At 35.4% G+C, this 16,295-nt stretch overlaps 1 protein-coding gene across 2 annotated transcripts in view; it reads right to left on the bottom strand.

Annotated features, from left to right (window-relative positions):
- BRF1 (BRF1 general transcription factor IIIB subunit) overlaps positions 1-16,295 on the bottom strand; it is a 166,747-nt gene that overhangs the window by 73,295 nt on the left and 77,157 nt on the right. For both annotated transcript variants that reach the window (XR_011971825.1, XM_072629827.1), the window contains exons 7-8: positions 6,548-6,641; positions 3,136-3,262 (exon numbers count right to left, since the gene is read on the bottom strand). Coding sequence is in view for 1 of the 2 variants with exons in the window: in XM_072629827.1 (XP_072485928.1) it covers positions 3,136-3,262; positions 6,548-6,641 (221 nt within the window). In the remaining variant the exon portion in view is untranslated. The remainder of the gene's footprint in view (positions 1-3,135; positions 3,263-6,547; positions 6,642-16,295) is intronic.

Raw genomic sequence — 16,295 nt, 5'->3', positions numbered from 1 at the left:
AGAGATCCCCCATAAAGAAAAGGACCAATATGAACAAAAATATTTATAGCAGTTCTTTTTGTGATGGCAAAGAACTGGAAAATGAGAGAATGCCCATCAACTGGGGAATGGCTGAATAGGTTGTGGTATATGATGGTAATGATGATGATGACGATGATGGGATACTACTGTGCCACAAGAAATGATGGGGTGGGTGATTTCAAAAAACCCAATGACTTAGATGAACTTAAATGAAATGAACAGAACCAGAAGAACATTGTACACTCTTAACAGCCATATTATAATAATGATCAACTGTAAAGAATTAGCTACTCTAATCAATCCACTAATCTAAGACAATGCCAAACAATTCATGATGAAAAATGCTATCTACCACCAAAGAGAGAATTGACAAAGTCTGATGCTGCAGAGTGAAGCACAATTTTTTCATTTTGTTCATTTTTCTTGCTTTTCTTTTGGGCTATTATGGAAATATGTTCTACATGATTTTACATGTATAAGTGATGTCACACTGCTTTCCTTTTCAAGGGGGGAGGTTTACAGGGAGGGAAAGAATTTGTAACTCAAAAACTTTCTGAAAAATGAAGGATAAAAATAATTTTTTTTTAAATATGGGTTTAGGAGGGATGAGGCATAAGGAGCAATGGAATGATAGGAGCTTATGGTCAGACAGAGAAATGCCAGAATATTTAATTAGGGAAGTGATAAAATCTAGTGCATGATTGTAATTATGTGTGGCTGAGTATTATGTGAAGAAAAACATTATAGGATTTAAAGAGCCTGAAAACTGGGAGAAAGGAGTTGGACAGAGCATCTTAAGTGGATAGTAAATTCTGCCAGTACAAATAAGGGCAGGAATTGGGGAGGAGAGGAAGATGGTGAGCCAGGTACTAAACTCCTTGAGAAAGGAAGATAAATGACCTGCGGGCCAGTATAAACCACTCACCATAAGCTGGACTGGGAGGAAAATTTTTATAGTTTGAATTTCAAAGAAGGAGAGGTTGTTGAATGAGGTAAGGGGAAACAAGGAGCATTCTGATTATCATTGTAGGACTAGTGTGTTGAGGGATATGAGTGAAGGGAAAGTCAATGCTGAAGATGAAGGCAAGATAGTATCTTCAATGGGGAACTTTGTCTTGGTGAGATCTAGTGGATGAAAGGAGTATGACAGAAAAAATACCCATGATGAAAGGAAACTTGTTTACCATGGAATAGGAATTCTAGAGGGCAAAATTCTAGATAAGGTAGAGTAGAGGAGAATAGGGATGAGAGAGCAGTCAGAAAAAAGACACAGGAGCTTACAGCATCATACAGCTGGAAGGAATTTAGTGGCCACCAAGTTCTCAGTTTTTCAGTTGAGGGAACAGAGGTACAGAGATATTAAATGACGTCCTCAAGGTCACACAATTAATGTGTCTGAAGATGTCCCCAGTCCTACTACCTCCAAAAACAGTACTCTAACCACTACGTCATGTTGTCTGTCTTTGGTAAATATGCTATGTATATACATACACACACACACACACACACACACACACATATGTGTGGAGAGAGCAATTATCTCTATATTTCTCTGTGTGTGTGTGTGTGTGTGTGTGTGTGTGTGTGTGTGTGTGTGTGGTTATCTACCATAGAGAGACAGCATGACTTCATTCATTTGTATATTTGTTGCTATATATAAGAAATGACAAGTTTGGCTGTATAATAGGAGTAATGTAAAATAATGCTGAAAATAAAAGTTTGAACCAGGTTGTGAAGAAGTTGAAAAGCCAAACAGAGTACTTTTTATTAGATCAGAGAGGCAACAGGGAACAACTGGAACTGGTCTATTAGGGGAGAGTAACACACCTAGACTTGGCAGCTGTAAGGAGGATGTCTTGGAGCGGGGAGAGACTTGAAAGAAGGACAATCAGGAAGCCATTGTAGTAGTCCAGGTGAGAGATAATACAGGCCTTTGTAGTAGCTGTGTGAATAGTTAGACATGGATGGAGATGAAGGATGTTGTGGGTGTAGAAAAAGCAAGCCTTAGCAAGTGACTGGTAAGTGGAGTAAGGGAGGGAAAGAAAAGTCAAGGATGATAAAGTTGTGAGTCTCCTTTATCTGACGTGCTCAATGAAATCCAAACATTCTTAAAGCTATTTTATTAAGAGGTATGATTCTATAAAATAATTTTCAGTTTAACTACTCAAAGATAGTTGAAAATGCGATAAAAACAGTTAGCATTTATATGTATACATAGCAATAACAGCAACTAACATTTATATAGATTTCTAAAGTTTACAATTATTTCATTTTGTGCTCACAACAACTGTAAGAGATATGTATTATTATTATCCCCATTTTACAGATGAGGAATTTGAAGCAGACAAGTTAAATTACTTGCCCAAGGTAATAAAGCTAGTGATTTGAGGCCATATTTGAACTTAGGCCTTACTGACCCCAGGTCCAGTTCTCTATAGACTCTGCCACACATCGTGTAGCTCTGTTAAGTATACTCGGTAATATAGGTAAGAACACCAAGCAGCTATTTGTACTTTAAAAAGGTTGTTTTTTTTAATCAACAGTGATACTGACTTCTTTTTTCATGAAAGGCAACAACGGAAAATCAAAGCCAGAACTTGCTAGGTGATAATAATAATAAGAAGCAGAAGAAGGAGGAGGATGATGATGGCGGTTCACATTTACATGCAACTTTTAGATTTACAAAGCATTACAACCATAAGGTTCCTTACAAAAAACATCTGAAAATAATTACACTCACTTCACAAATTCAAAATCACATAGCTGGCTTGTGTCAAAACCCTTCTTCCCAAAAGGAAAATATAAGGGAAAAGACCATTTTGATCACTACAGTAGAAAGTGGTTTGGCAGAAAAAGAACATGAGAAAGTTGTCTGACAATGACATCTTTGGAATTTACCATCCATGTATGTTGGCAAGATAATTTTCTTCCAAATTATATTAAAATTGTATTTGAATATTACCCTAGGTACTTTATCAATTCTACTATAATAGGTTAAGAACTCTCTGAAAAGTTTAAATTATATTATATAGGTATATAGGTATTATTACTGCAGATTGTTTTTTATTCAAGCTAAATAATTCAGTAACAGGGAAGATATGACTTTGATTTTACCTGCTTTATCTTTAACTTTCTCTGCCCAGCAGTGAAAGAAGGTGGGTCACATTCGCCTTCCAAATCAATCTTCATAAATTCATCAATGGTCAGCTGACTGGTAGGTGTATCCTCAAATTCTGTTAACCTTAAAAGCATGCAAAGTGAAACTGAAACCTATTCCCCTTGGAAAATAACATTTTAAAGTTATTACCAAATTTCATGCATGATGGGCAAAAACGTAAAGCACAATATTACCTAGAATGATTTATATGAGAGAAATGACATAAAAGATATAATCATGGAATCCCTGACCAAAGGAGAACAGGCTGTTTGTTTAACAAGAACGAGAGGACACAGATGGACATCGAAGTGCTTCATCAGTTTCCTCAAAAGACTAAAACAATCCAGAGGATAGATTTCTTCTTTGGTCAGAACACCCTATGGGAGATATGTGTGTGTTCATCCTTCACTGACTAAGAAGACCATGCCATCAGAGAAATAATGACATGACTTGCACTTGATTTTGTTTTGAGTGAGGGAGGGCTGTGCAGGTCACCAGCCTCACTTCTCCTCCAGAGACATCTGAATCCAGTGACCAGATATTCATCAGGATGACTGGAGATGACCCAGGATGAGGCAATTGGTGTTAAGTGACTTGCCCAAGGTCACACAGCTAGTGAGTGTCAAGTGTTTGAGGTGAGATTTGAACTCAGGTTCTCCTGACTCCTGCACTGGTGGTCTATCCACTGCACCACCTAGCTGCCCCTATGGTAGATATATGGAAAGGCTTAAAGAAGAATTATAGTGGATAAAAGGTATGAAAGAGTTATAACAATGAATAATGAATTCACCAATAAACCAATATCAAAACGTTAAAATTTACAAGTGGCTCAATAAAATAGCCTTTTCTTTATACAGATCTGTATCCATTAAACATAACCATCATCAGTCTTTTCCTTTGACATATCCTATCAACCTACTCTTATACAATGTCATAAATGAGAAAAGAATAGGTGACATTTCAATATCACAGGGAAAACATCTATACATACATAACCTTTCTTCACACAAATGCCCCCAGACAGAGTACAGAAACTCCAAGTAAAGCCCTGGGAGAGAAAGTGTTCAAGTATGACAATTCCTCTGTGAAAACAAATATCCCTGCCCTACTCACAGGGCATTATGGGGCTGTATATGTGACTACTAAGAAGCAGAAACCGCTCCATTAAAATAAGACTATATTTGGCCAATTTATTTACATTTGTATTATTTTTAAAATGTTGTACTGTTAATATTTAATTAATATTAATTAATTTTAATTTTAATTAATTAATTTAATTTTGCTTAATTCAAAGATCTTTCCCACCCATGAATAGGCCCATATGACCTACTTAAATCACATGGAAGCCTAAGTCATTTGTGGTAGGAGGAGCTTGCTGAAAGAGTGGAACAGGAAGGGTGGAGCAGAGCTGGGAGGAGGTTGGTGAGAGCAATTAGAGCTAGGAGAAGGCACAGGCAGGCACAGCTAGTGTTGTGAGAGTTTGCTTGCGGGAAGGCCTTGGCAGGGGTGGGGCAAGGCTTGGGAATGATTTTGTCCCTTGCAGTGCTAATGTGTATTGACTTCTTAGTTACTATGATGAATTTGACTTTCTGGTGTCAGAATAAATGTTTTTCTTCAGGCTTCTATAGGGACAGTCAGTTAAACTTTGCAATTCAGAACTATGCCCACATATTCATAGTCGCCATCCATGCTGTGAATATTGCCTTGGTGATACAAATACCTATTGAAAGACATTAGATCTTAATAATCAAATATAAGAAGCCCAGATTTTCATTTTCTGTCTTTGATTGTCACATGATATAATTTCAACTGAAAATATCAATCAAATCTTAAAAATTCATAATAAATATGGGAGCAATTATAGGTTGGCAAGTGATTCAACTGTCACATTTATCCTGTCAAAAATAACATTTTCATTTTAAATAGTAATGACTCTTAAAACAATTTCAATTCAAAATATGACTCAAATACTCTTACAAGTTTCTCCAGTGAGAGACTGTACTCAATTTTTACCATGTCCTCTGTCTTCAAAAAATACATTGGTTTCCTCAATTTAGTCCACAGCAAATTGAACTCATTAATTATTATATCCTGTTTGCCTACAAAGTGTCAAGGTAACTAGAAAAAAGAGATGAGTTCATTTAAAGAGCTTCTATTTTTATTAAAGGCCAATGGCTAAACAATCCTTTTATGTTTGTTTCCTGGCTATTGGGAATTAAGTAAGACTTTGCAGATTTGCATCTTACTCAAGGCTTACATGAGAAATACTTTCCTATGATCATAAACCTTTAATAAAATAAGGAAGTCAACTTGAAAGTTACAAGGAAAGAACAAGGGATAACATAAACAACTAGGAAAACCAGCAACTGGAATTCAATCAGATATCTTCTAGCTCAAAAATGTTAAAATTCTTCAAAAAATGCACTCACTATAAGGTTGCACAAGATAATTGGTGAAACACATTTTAAAGCCAAATGTGAGTAGTGGACAGATAATAATATACTGAAGACCATTCCCCAAATGGATCTATTATCTCCAACCCTACTTTGCTCAACATTCTGATTAATCACATATATGAAGGTTTGGATGGATGGCTCTCAAACTTCCAAAAAAAAAAATCTGAGAAAATGGGACAAATGGGCTGAGTCTAATATGATAAAGTTTAACAGGAATGTATAAAATCCTACAGTTAGCATTTTTTAAAAAAATTAACTGCAAAAGTATATGGTAAGGCAGATATAGTTAGATAGCAGGTTGCATGAAAGAAGCCCAGAGAATTGAGCAAATAATATGCTCAGTATGAACTTGTGTGTTGAATTCAAAAAAAAAAAAAAAGATATAGTAACCGGAATCAGAAAAGTGATAGTCCCACTATATTGTGTCCCAGTCATATCACACATGGAGAATGCTGCTGTGTTTCTATTTCAACTGCCACTTTTTAATACAAGTTAAATTGGGTCCAAAGAAGAGTGACTAGGAAACCATACCACACAAAGATCAGTTGAAGGACCTAAGGAAATTTAATCTAGAGAGATTTCCATGACAGGCTCTTTTCCCTATCATCTCTTATCCCTTCATAACAGTTTACACTCTTTTCAAACTCTTTCAATGTTTTATTATATAGTTTTCCAGTTTTAAGATATATGTATCTGATATTCCCAATTTAACTGTAATCATTCAACAAGCATTTACTGGAAAGCAACTGTGTTTTTTTTTCCATCCTGTATCTTCCAAAGTATCAAGAACTCCAGAAAAATGGCCTGGGGAATGAACATTCTGAAGAAAAAAATCTTTTCTCTATCAAACTTCCTATGCAAAAAGCATTCTGAAAAACATTAAATTATGTATGCAACTTCAAAGCAGACCTACCTCTTTCTTAATGTGGACTCACAAACTTTAACCACTCGGATAACCTCTTTAACAGTTCGTCGGAAATCATGCATTCTTGCTGCAACTAGGAGGGCTACAAAATGAACAAGGAAAATCTTTGTAAAACTATGTAGCAATTAAAAATTAAGAAACATTCAGGCTATGAATCACACCCAGGCAATCCAGAGATACAGCTTTCTCTTTCTGGGATATCACACAGAAATTTATTTATATGTCTTTTGACCTAACATACATTATTATAATTACAATTTTTTTGTTTTTTTTATATTAGCCTCCCACTAGATTCTAAGTTGTATGAGGGTCAAGATTGTAACTTTTCTAAACTTATTTAGTTTAGACAACATTATCTCCCATAATAGAGTCAGCATATTGGTAAGCATATATTAGATACATAAAATAAATGTGTGCCAAATATAATTTATATTACAAATACATTTTGTAAAATTTCAGTTAAAGAGAATTTTATCTTGATGGCACCTAGAACAAAAACCCTATGATACTATAAAACCATGGTTTGGAATCAGTACCCTACATATTAAATATTATGGTAGTCTAGAAAAAAAGCTGTCAAACTTGGGCCCATGAGACCCACAATACTCCCAGGTATTGTCAGAATAGATTAAAATTTAACTGGGAAATATTTAACAAAATAAATAAAAACACAATAGGACATAAGTGATATTAATACAGTCAATCCCCAACATTCCAGCATTTAACTTTTGAGACTTCAAACATTTGCATGATTTTATTAGTAAACTCATTTTCACTTTCACACTGGCTACCATGCACATTCAGAGCTATGTGTAGTAGAGAAAAAAAAGGAAAGATGCAGTGTGTGCAAGTTTGTGGAGAGGCTGGTATCCTAGCAGGTGCTTCACTAGTCTTGTTCACCCTATCATTGTAAAGCTCCCCATGCATTCGTTATATACTTTCTTTGCTTGCCTTTAAAATTAAAGTTTTGTGTTGCAATTATGCCCCCAAAGCATAAGGGCTCTAAGTCCAAGCATGAAAAGTTAGTGATGTGGCTTTAATTAGAAAAGGTGTTAGATAAACTTCATGAAAGAATGTCTGCAGCTGCTAAATGATAAGGATACCCATAAGGATCTCAAACGGCACAGCGAAGCACACATTGCTGACAGTTTATTTCAAACTGGTGCTTCTTTCACTATGTCCAATGCCATCTACCAGTTACAAAAGTAGAGGTGATGTCAATATGTCACACCTGTTTTGGCATCTTCCAATAGCAGCAATTAAAGTTCCAGTAACTTCTCCCTTAGTTTTCAGAGGGCAGCGAAGGTACAGAGGTATAAATAAGTATAGTATACTCATATACTCAAAGGCTCATACCAACCACCATCCGATACAGCAGAAAGTAAGTTTCAGATTTAAAAAGTTTTAATTTTAAAGAATTTTATTTGCTGAATAGTATTTATGGTACTGTAAATTTCATGTATTATGAAAAGTGAAGAGTGTTTGAATCAATGTTATTTTTTAACTGAGATGTTAGTACAAAAGGTTACAGAACTCTAGTCACAGGAATTACTAGCAAGACAAAAAGTTATCAGTTTTACTTGGTATACTGTGTTTTATGGGTTATTTCAAGTTACTGTGTTAGCAAAAGCGCATATTATCAGAATTAGCGTTTTGTTATAAAAACTGTATGCAGAAAAGTGAATTTCCAGCAACCTCCAGATTTCTGGGGGTCATAGGAACCTAACTCCCTATTTTCCATTGGTTCAATGTATCCAATGTATCAACATTCATGTTTTTTTACTTTTACACCATTTTCTAGGAATGTTACCCCTCTGAAAGTTGAGGACTAACCATAAGTGGTTTTACTAATTTAATGGGAAGCCCACAATGGTCCTTATGTACAATGTGGTGGCAAACATTTATATTTGACACCAATGGTAACAGGATTAAATATTACTTTTGAACATACTCAGTGGAAGCAGGAAGAGAACCCAAGCCAGTACAGAATATCTAAAGCTACATACTTAGACTGCTTGTAGTCCCTATTCCAAAAGTTACATAGTCTGAAGTCATGTCATTATACCCTTCAGAAAATACTCTTAAATATTCTAGGATAAAAATCTAGCATATGCTTTTTTTTTTTACTCCTATTTAGTTATATGAATAAGCAAGAAGTCTATGATCTTTAAATTGTTTCAACACTTCCAAAAATCCATGATTTAATTGGAGTACTCTTTGCTCTAATTCATATTCCAACCTCTCTGCCCCTTAGACTATTTCCTGAGTTACTGCAGCCAACAATAAAACTTTCTGCTCTTGGTCAAACTTAATTTGTCTATACTTGGCTAGGTTGGTTCTTAGTTACCACAGGCACCCAGAATTTGAACAGTTTGGAAAAAACTGACAGAAATATTATTGCTACATATTCTTATAACTACTAAGAACACAAGGAAATTTATTTGGAAACTTTTGCATGAACTCACTGAGAGCAAAATAAGCAGAAAGAGGAATATAATTTATATGATGCATCAATAATGTAAAGGAAAGTAACTGTAAAACTTGAGAACCCTGATCACTGCACAAACTAATCAATACCTCAGGGAAATGACAATAATGCATGCCTTCCATCTCTTGGCAGAAAGGTGAGGGATTACAGATACCAAATGAAACATTCATTTTCAGATATGGTCAACATATGGATCTGTTTTACTTAACTATATTTATTTGCAATGAGGGTAAGCTTTTATGGGTAGAGAGGAAGAGTGGGTCAGTGAGAAGTAACATACAAAAGAAAAAATGCATCAAAAAAACATTAAAAATACACATAAGAAAACCAAAATAAATTCAGAAAAGAGCATGATCAAGGAAATTTTATTACTACCTTGTTCCATTTCATATACTTCTTAAAAATTGAATGGTCATCATAATGTTCATGGCTTCATATATATGATTCTTTGTATAATAGAATATTTGTGTTTCTTGATAATTATTAAATTCATTAAAAAAAATTTAAAAAGAAAACCTAGAATTCTCCTCATCTGGACTTTGAGAAGATAGTGCCACCTCCTTGTCATGACAAGATTATCAAAGAAAGATTTAAGCAGAGAATATTTTTTTTAATTGAGTTATTTTATTTGTTTTCAGTGTTCAACAATCACTTCCATATATCTTAGATTTTTTTCCCACTCTTTTCCCCTCATTACCCCCTCCTCTCCACTCCCTGCTTGAGATGGCATACAATCTTACATAGGTTCTACACATACATTCTTATTAAATGCATCTTGCATAGAAGAATTAAAATGAACTGGAGAAACAATAAAACAAAGCAAAACGTAATACAAAGAAAAGTCTATTTCTATCTGCGATCCAATTCCATAGTTCTTTCTGTGGATGTGGAAGGCATTTTGCCCCAAGAGTCTATTGGAAATTTTTTAAGTTCATGCATTTCAATGAAGGACTAAATCTACCAGAAAAATTCCTCACACACTGTGGTTGTTGCTGTGTACAAAGTTCTCCAGGTTCTGCTCCTTTCACTCAGCATCAGTTCATGTAAGTCTTTCCAGGTTTCTCTGAAGTCTTCCTGTTCATCGTTTCTCATAGCACAATAGTATTCCATACCAAACTTGTTCAGCCATTCCCCAAATGATGGGCATCCCCTTGATTTCCAGTTTTTGGCCACCACAAAGAGAGCTGCTATAAATATTTTTGTACATGTAGGATCCTTTCCCATTTCTATGGTCTCTTTGGGATAGAGTCCTAAAAGTGATATTGCTGGGTCAAAGGTTTTGTAGCCCTTTAGGTATAGTTCCAAATTGCTCTCCAGAATGGTTGGATAAGTTCACAGCTCCACCAACAATGAATTAGTATTCCAACTTTCCCACATCTTCTCCCAACATATATCATCTTCCTGTTTTGTCATGTTAGCTAATGTGATAGGTGTGATGTGGTACCTCAGAGCTGTTTTCATTTGCATCTCTCTAATCAATAGGAATTTAGAGCATTTTTTCATATGATTACAGATACCTTTAATTTCTTCCTCTGAAAATTCCTTGTTCATATCCTTTGACCATTTTTATCAATTGGGGAATGACTTGTATTCTTGTACATTTGACTCAGTTCTCTATATATTTTAGAAATGAGGCCTTTATCACAGACACTAGTGGCAATAATTCTTTCCCAGTTTTTTGCTCCCCTCCTAATCTTCATTGCATTGGGTTTGTTTGTGCAAAAACTTTTCAATTCAATGTAATCAAAATTATCCATTTGTTACTTCATAATGTTCTCTATCCCTTGTTGGGTTATAAATTTCTCCATTCTCCATAAATTTGATAAATACATATTATTTGCTCCCCTAATTTGTTTATACTATCAATCTTTATACTTAGATCATGTATCCATTTGGACTTTATTCTCATGTACAGTGTCAGGCATTGGTCTATGCCCAGTTTCTGCCACACTGTTAGCCAATTTTCCCAGGAATTTTTGTCAAACAGTAAATTCTTATCCCAGAAGCTGGGGTCCTTGGGTTTATCAAACAGTAGATTGCTATATTCATTCACTACTGTGTCTTGAGTACCTAACCTATTCCACTGGTCTATCCCTCTATTTCTTAGCCAGTACCAAGCAGTTTTGATGATTGCTGCTTTAGAACACAATGTGAGATCTGGTAGGGTTAGGTCACTTTCCCTAGCATTTCTTTTCATTAGCTCCCTTGATATTCTGAACCTTTTGTTCTTCCAGATGAATTTTCATATTATTTTTTCTAGCTCTAGGAAATAATTATCTGGTAGTTTGATTGGTATGGCACTGAATAAGTAAATTAATTTAGGCAGAATTGCTATTTGTATTATATTAGCTAGGCCTACCCATGAACAACTGATGTTTCTCCACTTACTTAGATCTTACTTTATTTGTGTGAAAAGTGTTTTGCAACTGTGTTAATACAGTCCCAGGGTTTGTTTTGGCAGGTAGACTCCCAGATATTTTATAGTGTCTACCATAGCTTTAAATAGGATTTCTCTATTTCTTGCTGTTGGGCTTTGTTAGTAATATATAGAAATGCAGATGATTTCTGTGGGCTTATTTTGTAACCTGCAACTTTGCCAATGTTGTTTATTATTTCATGTAGTTTTTTACTTGATTCTCTGGGATTCTCTAATTATATCATCATATCATCTGCAAAGAGTGATAACTTAGCTTCTTCTTTGCCTGTTCTAATTCCTTCATTTTCTTTTTCTTCTCTTATTGCTATTTCTAAAACCATATTGAATAACAGTGGTGATAATGGACATCCTTGTTTCACCCCTGATCTTACTGGACATGCAACTAGCTTGTCCCCATTGCATATAATGCTTGTTCATGGTTTTAGGTAGATACAGTTTATTATTTTATGGAAAGTTCTATTTATTCCCATGCTTTCCAGTGTTTTCAATAGGAATGGGTATTATATTTTGTCAAAAGCTTTTTCTGCATTTACTGAGATAATCATATGGTTTCTGTTAGTTTTGTTGCTGATATGATCAATAATGCTAATAGTTTTTCTAATATTGAACCAGCCTTGCATTCCTGGTATAAATCCTACCTGATCATGATGTATTATTTTCATGATAAGTTGCGGTATTCTTTTTGCTAATACCTCATTTAAAATTTTTGCATCTATATTCATCAGAGAAATTGGTCTATAATTTTCTTTCTCTGTTTTGGTTCTTCCTGGTTTAGGTATCAGAACCATATTTATATCATAAAAAGAATCTGGTAGGACTCTTTCTTCAGCAATTTTTCCAAATAGTCCATATAGTATTGGAATTAACTGTTCTTTAAATGTTTGATAGAATTCACTTGTAAATCCATCTGGCCCAGGAGATTTTTTCCTAGGGAGTTCATTGATGGCTTATTCAATTTCCTTTTCTGAGATGGGGTTATTTAAGTACTCAACTTCCTCATCTGCTAATCTGAGCAATTTATATTTTTTAAAATAATCATCCATCTAATTTAGATTGTTGAATTTATGGGCATACAGTCGAGCAAAGTAATTTCTAATTATTGTTTTAATTTCTTCTTCATTGGAGGTTGATTCACCCTTTTCATTTTTGATATTGGTAACTTGGTTTTCTTCTTTCTTTTTTTTAAATCAAATTGACCAGAGGTTTATGAATTTTATTGAGTTTTTTCATAAAAACAACTCTTAGTTTTATTTATTAGTTCAATAGTTTTCTTAATTTCAATTTTACTAATCTCTCCTTTGGTTTTCAGTATTTCTAATTTAGTATTTACTCAGGGATTTTCAATTTGTTCTTTTTCTAGCTTTTTCAGCTGCTTGCCCAAGTCATTGATCTCTTCTTTCTCTATTTTATCCATGTAGGCATTCAAAGATATAAAACTTCCTCTAAGAACTGCTTTTGCAGTATCCTGTATTGCAAATTGTCTCATTATTGTCATTCTTTTCAATGAAGTTGTTGATTGTTTCTATAATTTGTTGTTTAACCCACTCATTCTTTAGGATTAGATTGTTCAGTTTCCAATTAGCTTTTGGTTTATACTTCCATGGCCTTTGCTTACATATAATTTTTATTGCATTATGATCTGAGAAGGATTCATTGACTACCTCTGCCTTTCTGCACTGAATTGTGAGGTTTTTATGGCCTAGTACATGGTCAGTTTTCATATATGTGCCATGTACCACTGAGAAAAAGGGATATTCCTTTCTATCCTCATTCAGTTTTCTCCAGAGACCTATCATATCTATTTTATCCAGAGTTTATTCACCTCCTTAACTTCTTTCTTGTTTATTTTGAGGTTAGATTTATCAAGTTTAGAGCAGGATAGGTTGAGGTCCCCCACTAGTATAGTTTTGCTGTCTATTTCTTCCTGTAACACCCTTAACTTCTCCTCTAAGAATCTGGATGCTATACCATTTGGAGCATATATATGTTTAGTAATGAAATTGCTTTGTTGTCTATGGTGCCTTTCAGCAGGATATAGTTTCCTTCCTTATGTCTTTTGATTAGATCTCTTTCTGCTTTTGCTTTGTCTGAGATTAGGATTGCTACCCGTTTTTTTTTATTTTTATATCAGCTGAAGCACAAAATATTCTGCTCTAACCTTTTACCTTTAAACGTGTTTCTTGTAAAGAACATACTGTTGGATTATAGTTTTTAATCCATTCTGCTATCTGTTTCCATTTTATGGGAGAGTTCATCCCATTCACATTCAGTTATGATTACTATTGTGTCTTTTCCTCCATTCCCTTTCCCCTTGTTTATGCTTTTAGTTCTCCCTTCTCCTTTCTCCTCCACAACAGTTTTAATTTTTGACCACTGCCTCCCTCAGTCCTCTCTCCCTTCTTTCAGCCCCACTCCCTTTTAATCCCCTTTTCCCTTACAACTTCTTCCCTCCCTTTTCTTTCCCCTTTCCCCTCCTACTGCCTACTTAACTGAGTTTGTTGTACCCTCCTTGAATCCAATCAGATACCTCTCAAATAATGCTTATCTCCCTCCCCTCCTTCCCTCTATTGTAATATATTTTTGTGCCTCTTCCTGTGATAGAATTTACTTTTTTCTGTCTCTTACTTTTCACATCTCCCATTACAATCCCTTCACACCCTTAAATCACATTTGTTATCATCACATCATTTAATTTACACCCACTCCCTCTATCTATGTATATCCCTTTTATATTTTATTATAAATATACAATTCTTAAATTAATAAGATCTTTCCTTATAGGGATGCAAACGGTTTGCCCATATTGAGTAACAAGTTTTGTTTGTTTCCCCTGTTTACCTTTTTATGCCTCTCTTGAGATTTGCGTTTGAAGATCAAATTTTCTATTGAGTTCTGGCCTTTTTATCAGGAAGGTCTGGAAATTCCTTATTTCATTGAATGTCCATCTCCTTGCCTAAATATTATGCTCAACACTGCTGGGTAATTAATCCTTGGTTGTAGTCCCAGATCCTTTGACTTATGGAATACCATATTTCAATTCCTTTGATCTTCTAATGCAGAAGCTGCAAGGTCCTGTGTGATCCTGACTGTAGCTCCTCGATATTTGAATTGTTTCTTTCTGGCTGCCTTGAGTATTTTCTCCTTGTCTTGATAGTTCTGGAATTTGGCAACAATATTCCTTGGTGTTTTTAGTTTGGGGGTCTCTTTTAGGTGAACAGTAGATTCTTTCAATGATGATTTTGCCCTCTGGATCTACGACTTCTGGCCAATTTTCCTTGATGATTTCTTGAATGATATTGTCCAGGCTCTTTTTTTCATTATGGCTTTCTGGTAACCTAATAATTCTTAGATTTTTCTCTCCTGGATCTATTTTCCAGGTCAGTTGTTTTTCCAATTAGATATTTCACATTTTCTTCTATCTTTTCATTCTTTAGATTCTGTTTGATTGATTCTTGATGTCTCGTAGATTCATCAGCTTCTACTTGCCCAATTCTAATTTTTTATCAAATTTTTTTCTTCAGTTAAATTTTGCATCTCCTTTTCCATCTGTCCAATTGTTCCTTTTAAGAAGTTATTTTCTCCAGTTAGGTTTTGTACTTCCTTTTCCATTTATCCAATTGTCCTTTTAAATTCTTCTGTGATTTCTTTTTTCATATTTTTAAAGTCACTGGTCATTTTTTCTTCTACTTCTCTAATTTGGCTTTTAAAATCCTTCCTGAGCTCTTCCAAGAAGGCTCTCCGTGGGAGTACAGTCTCAATGCTGACCTCTTTGGTATTTGTGTTTTGATCCTTGTCCCCACAGAAAGATTCTATGGTCTTTTCTTCACTGCTTTGCTTCTTACTCATGATAATAACCCTTTTCCTGGCTTTTAAAGTAGATTTCTGCATCTGGGGCACAGGGGACTCTGTCCCACAGTTCTTGTGCCTAAAACTTGAGACTTTGTGTGTTGTGGCCTCTTGTTCTTTCAGGTAGAAGTTAAAATGCTGCAGCTTACCTGGTGCTGAGCTGGCTGGTGTTGGAAAGCAGAGGCCAGGTGAGGTCTTTTTGGGTTTCCCTGCAGTTACCCTACAGCTAGCTTGTTAAGTGTGGGGGAGGGGTGGTCTGGCCACAGGACGTCTCCTCTGCTGAGCTAGAGCAAGCTCAGGGGTTGGTGATCCCATTGGCACTAGTGTCTTCCTGATTCCCCTGGCATGCTGAGGCACACCTGGGGTCCTGACATTGGCAGTGGTTGGCTTCACCCCCCTGGGGCTCAGGATCTTCTCCAGGTTTGCTGAGGTGGGGCTGTCTGGGACAACTTTGAACCTGCATTTGTCCCCTTCAGCCACAGCAAGAGAGACCCTCCTTAGCGATCTTCCTAGCTTCACATGCTAAGAGTTTGTTTACCCCTTCAGCTGCTCCCACTGTTCCAGGGTTTTTTCCTGGGGAGATATTCTCTGGGCTCATCAAAGTCAACAAGGGGAAGGAGATAGCAATTACCAATTACTCCACCATTGTGGCTCCCAGAACTGGAAATCCCAGCAGAGAATATTCTTTAAAAATAGTACAAAATTGAGCACACACGTATACACTCATATTTCATCCAATGAATGAGGAACAGCTCCAATTATCTCTAAACTGTATACACGGTTAGCCAGAGGAACGTGAATAACTTTTCTAGCTGGCACTCAATGGCACAAAAAAGCTATCACAGCTTCCTTAGGATTTAAGGCATAGGAAAACTCCCATTCACTTTTTTATGCTAATAATATTAGGAAGTGTGAGAAATTCAGTTGTATGGTGTCTGTAATTGTTGTTCAGTTGTTCAGCCACG

This window comes from Notamacropus eugenii, chromosome 1, assembly GCF_028372415.1.
Source record: "Notamacropus eugenii isolate mMacEug1 chromosome 1, mMacEug1.pri_v2, whole genome shotgun sequence".
Lineage (NCBI taxonomy): Eukaryota > Metazoa > Chordata > Mammalia > Diprotodontia > Macropodidae > Notamacropus > Notamacropus eugenii.
The sequence above is the reverse complement of the archived record's forward strand: the minus strand, read 5'-3'. Positions and strand labels throughout refer to the sequence as shown.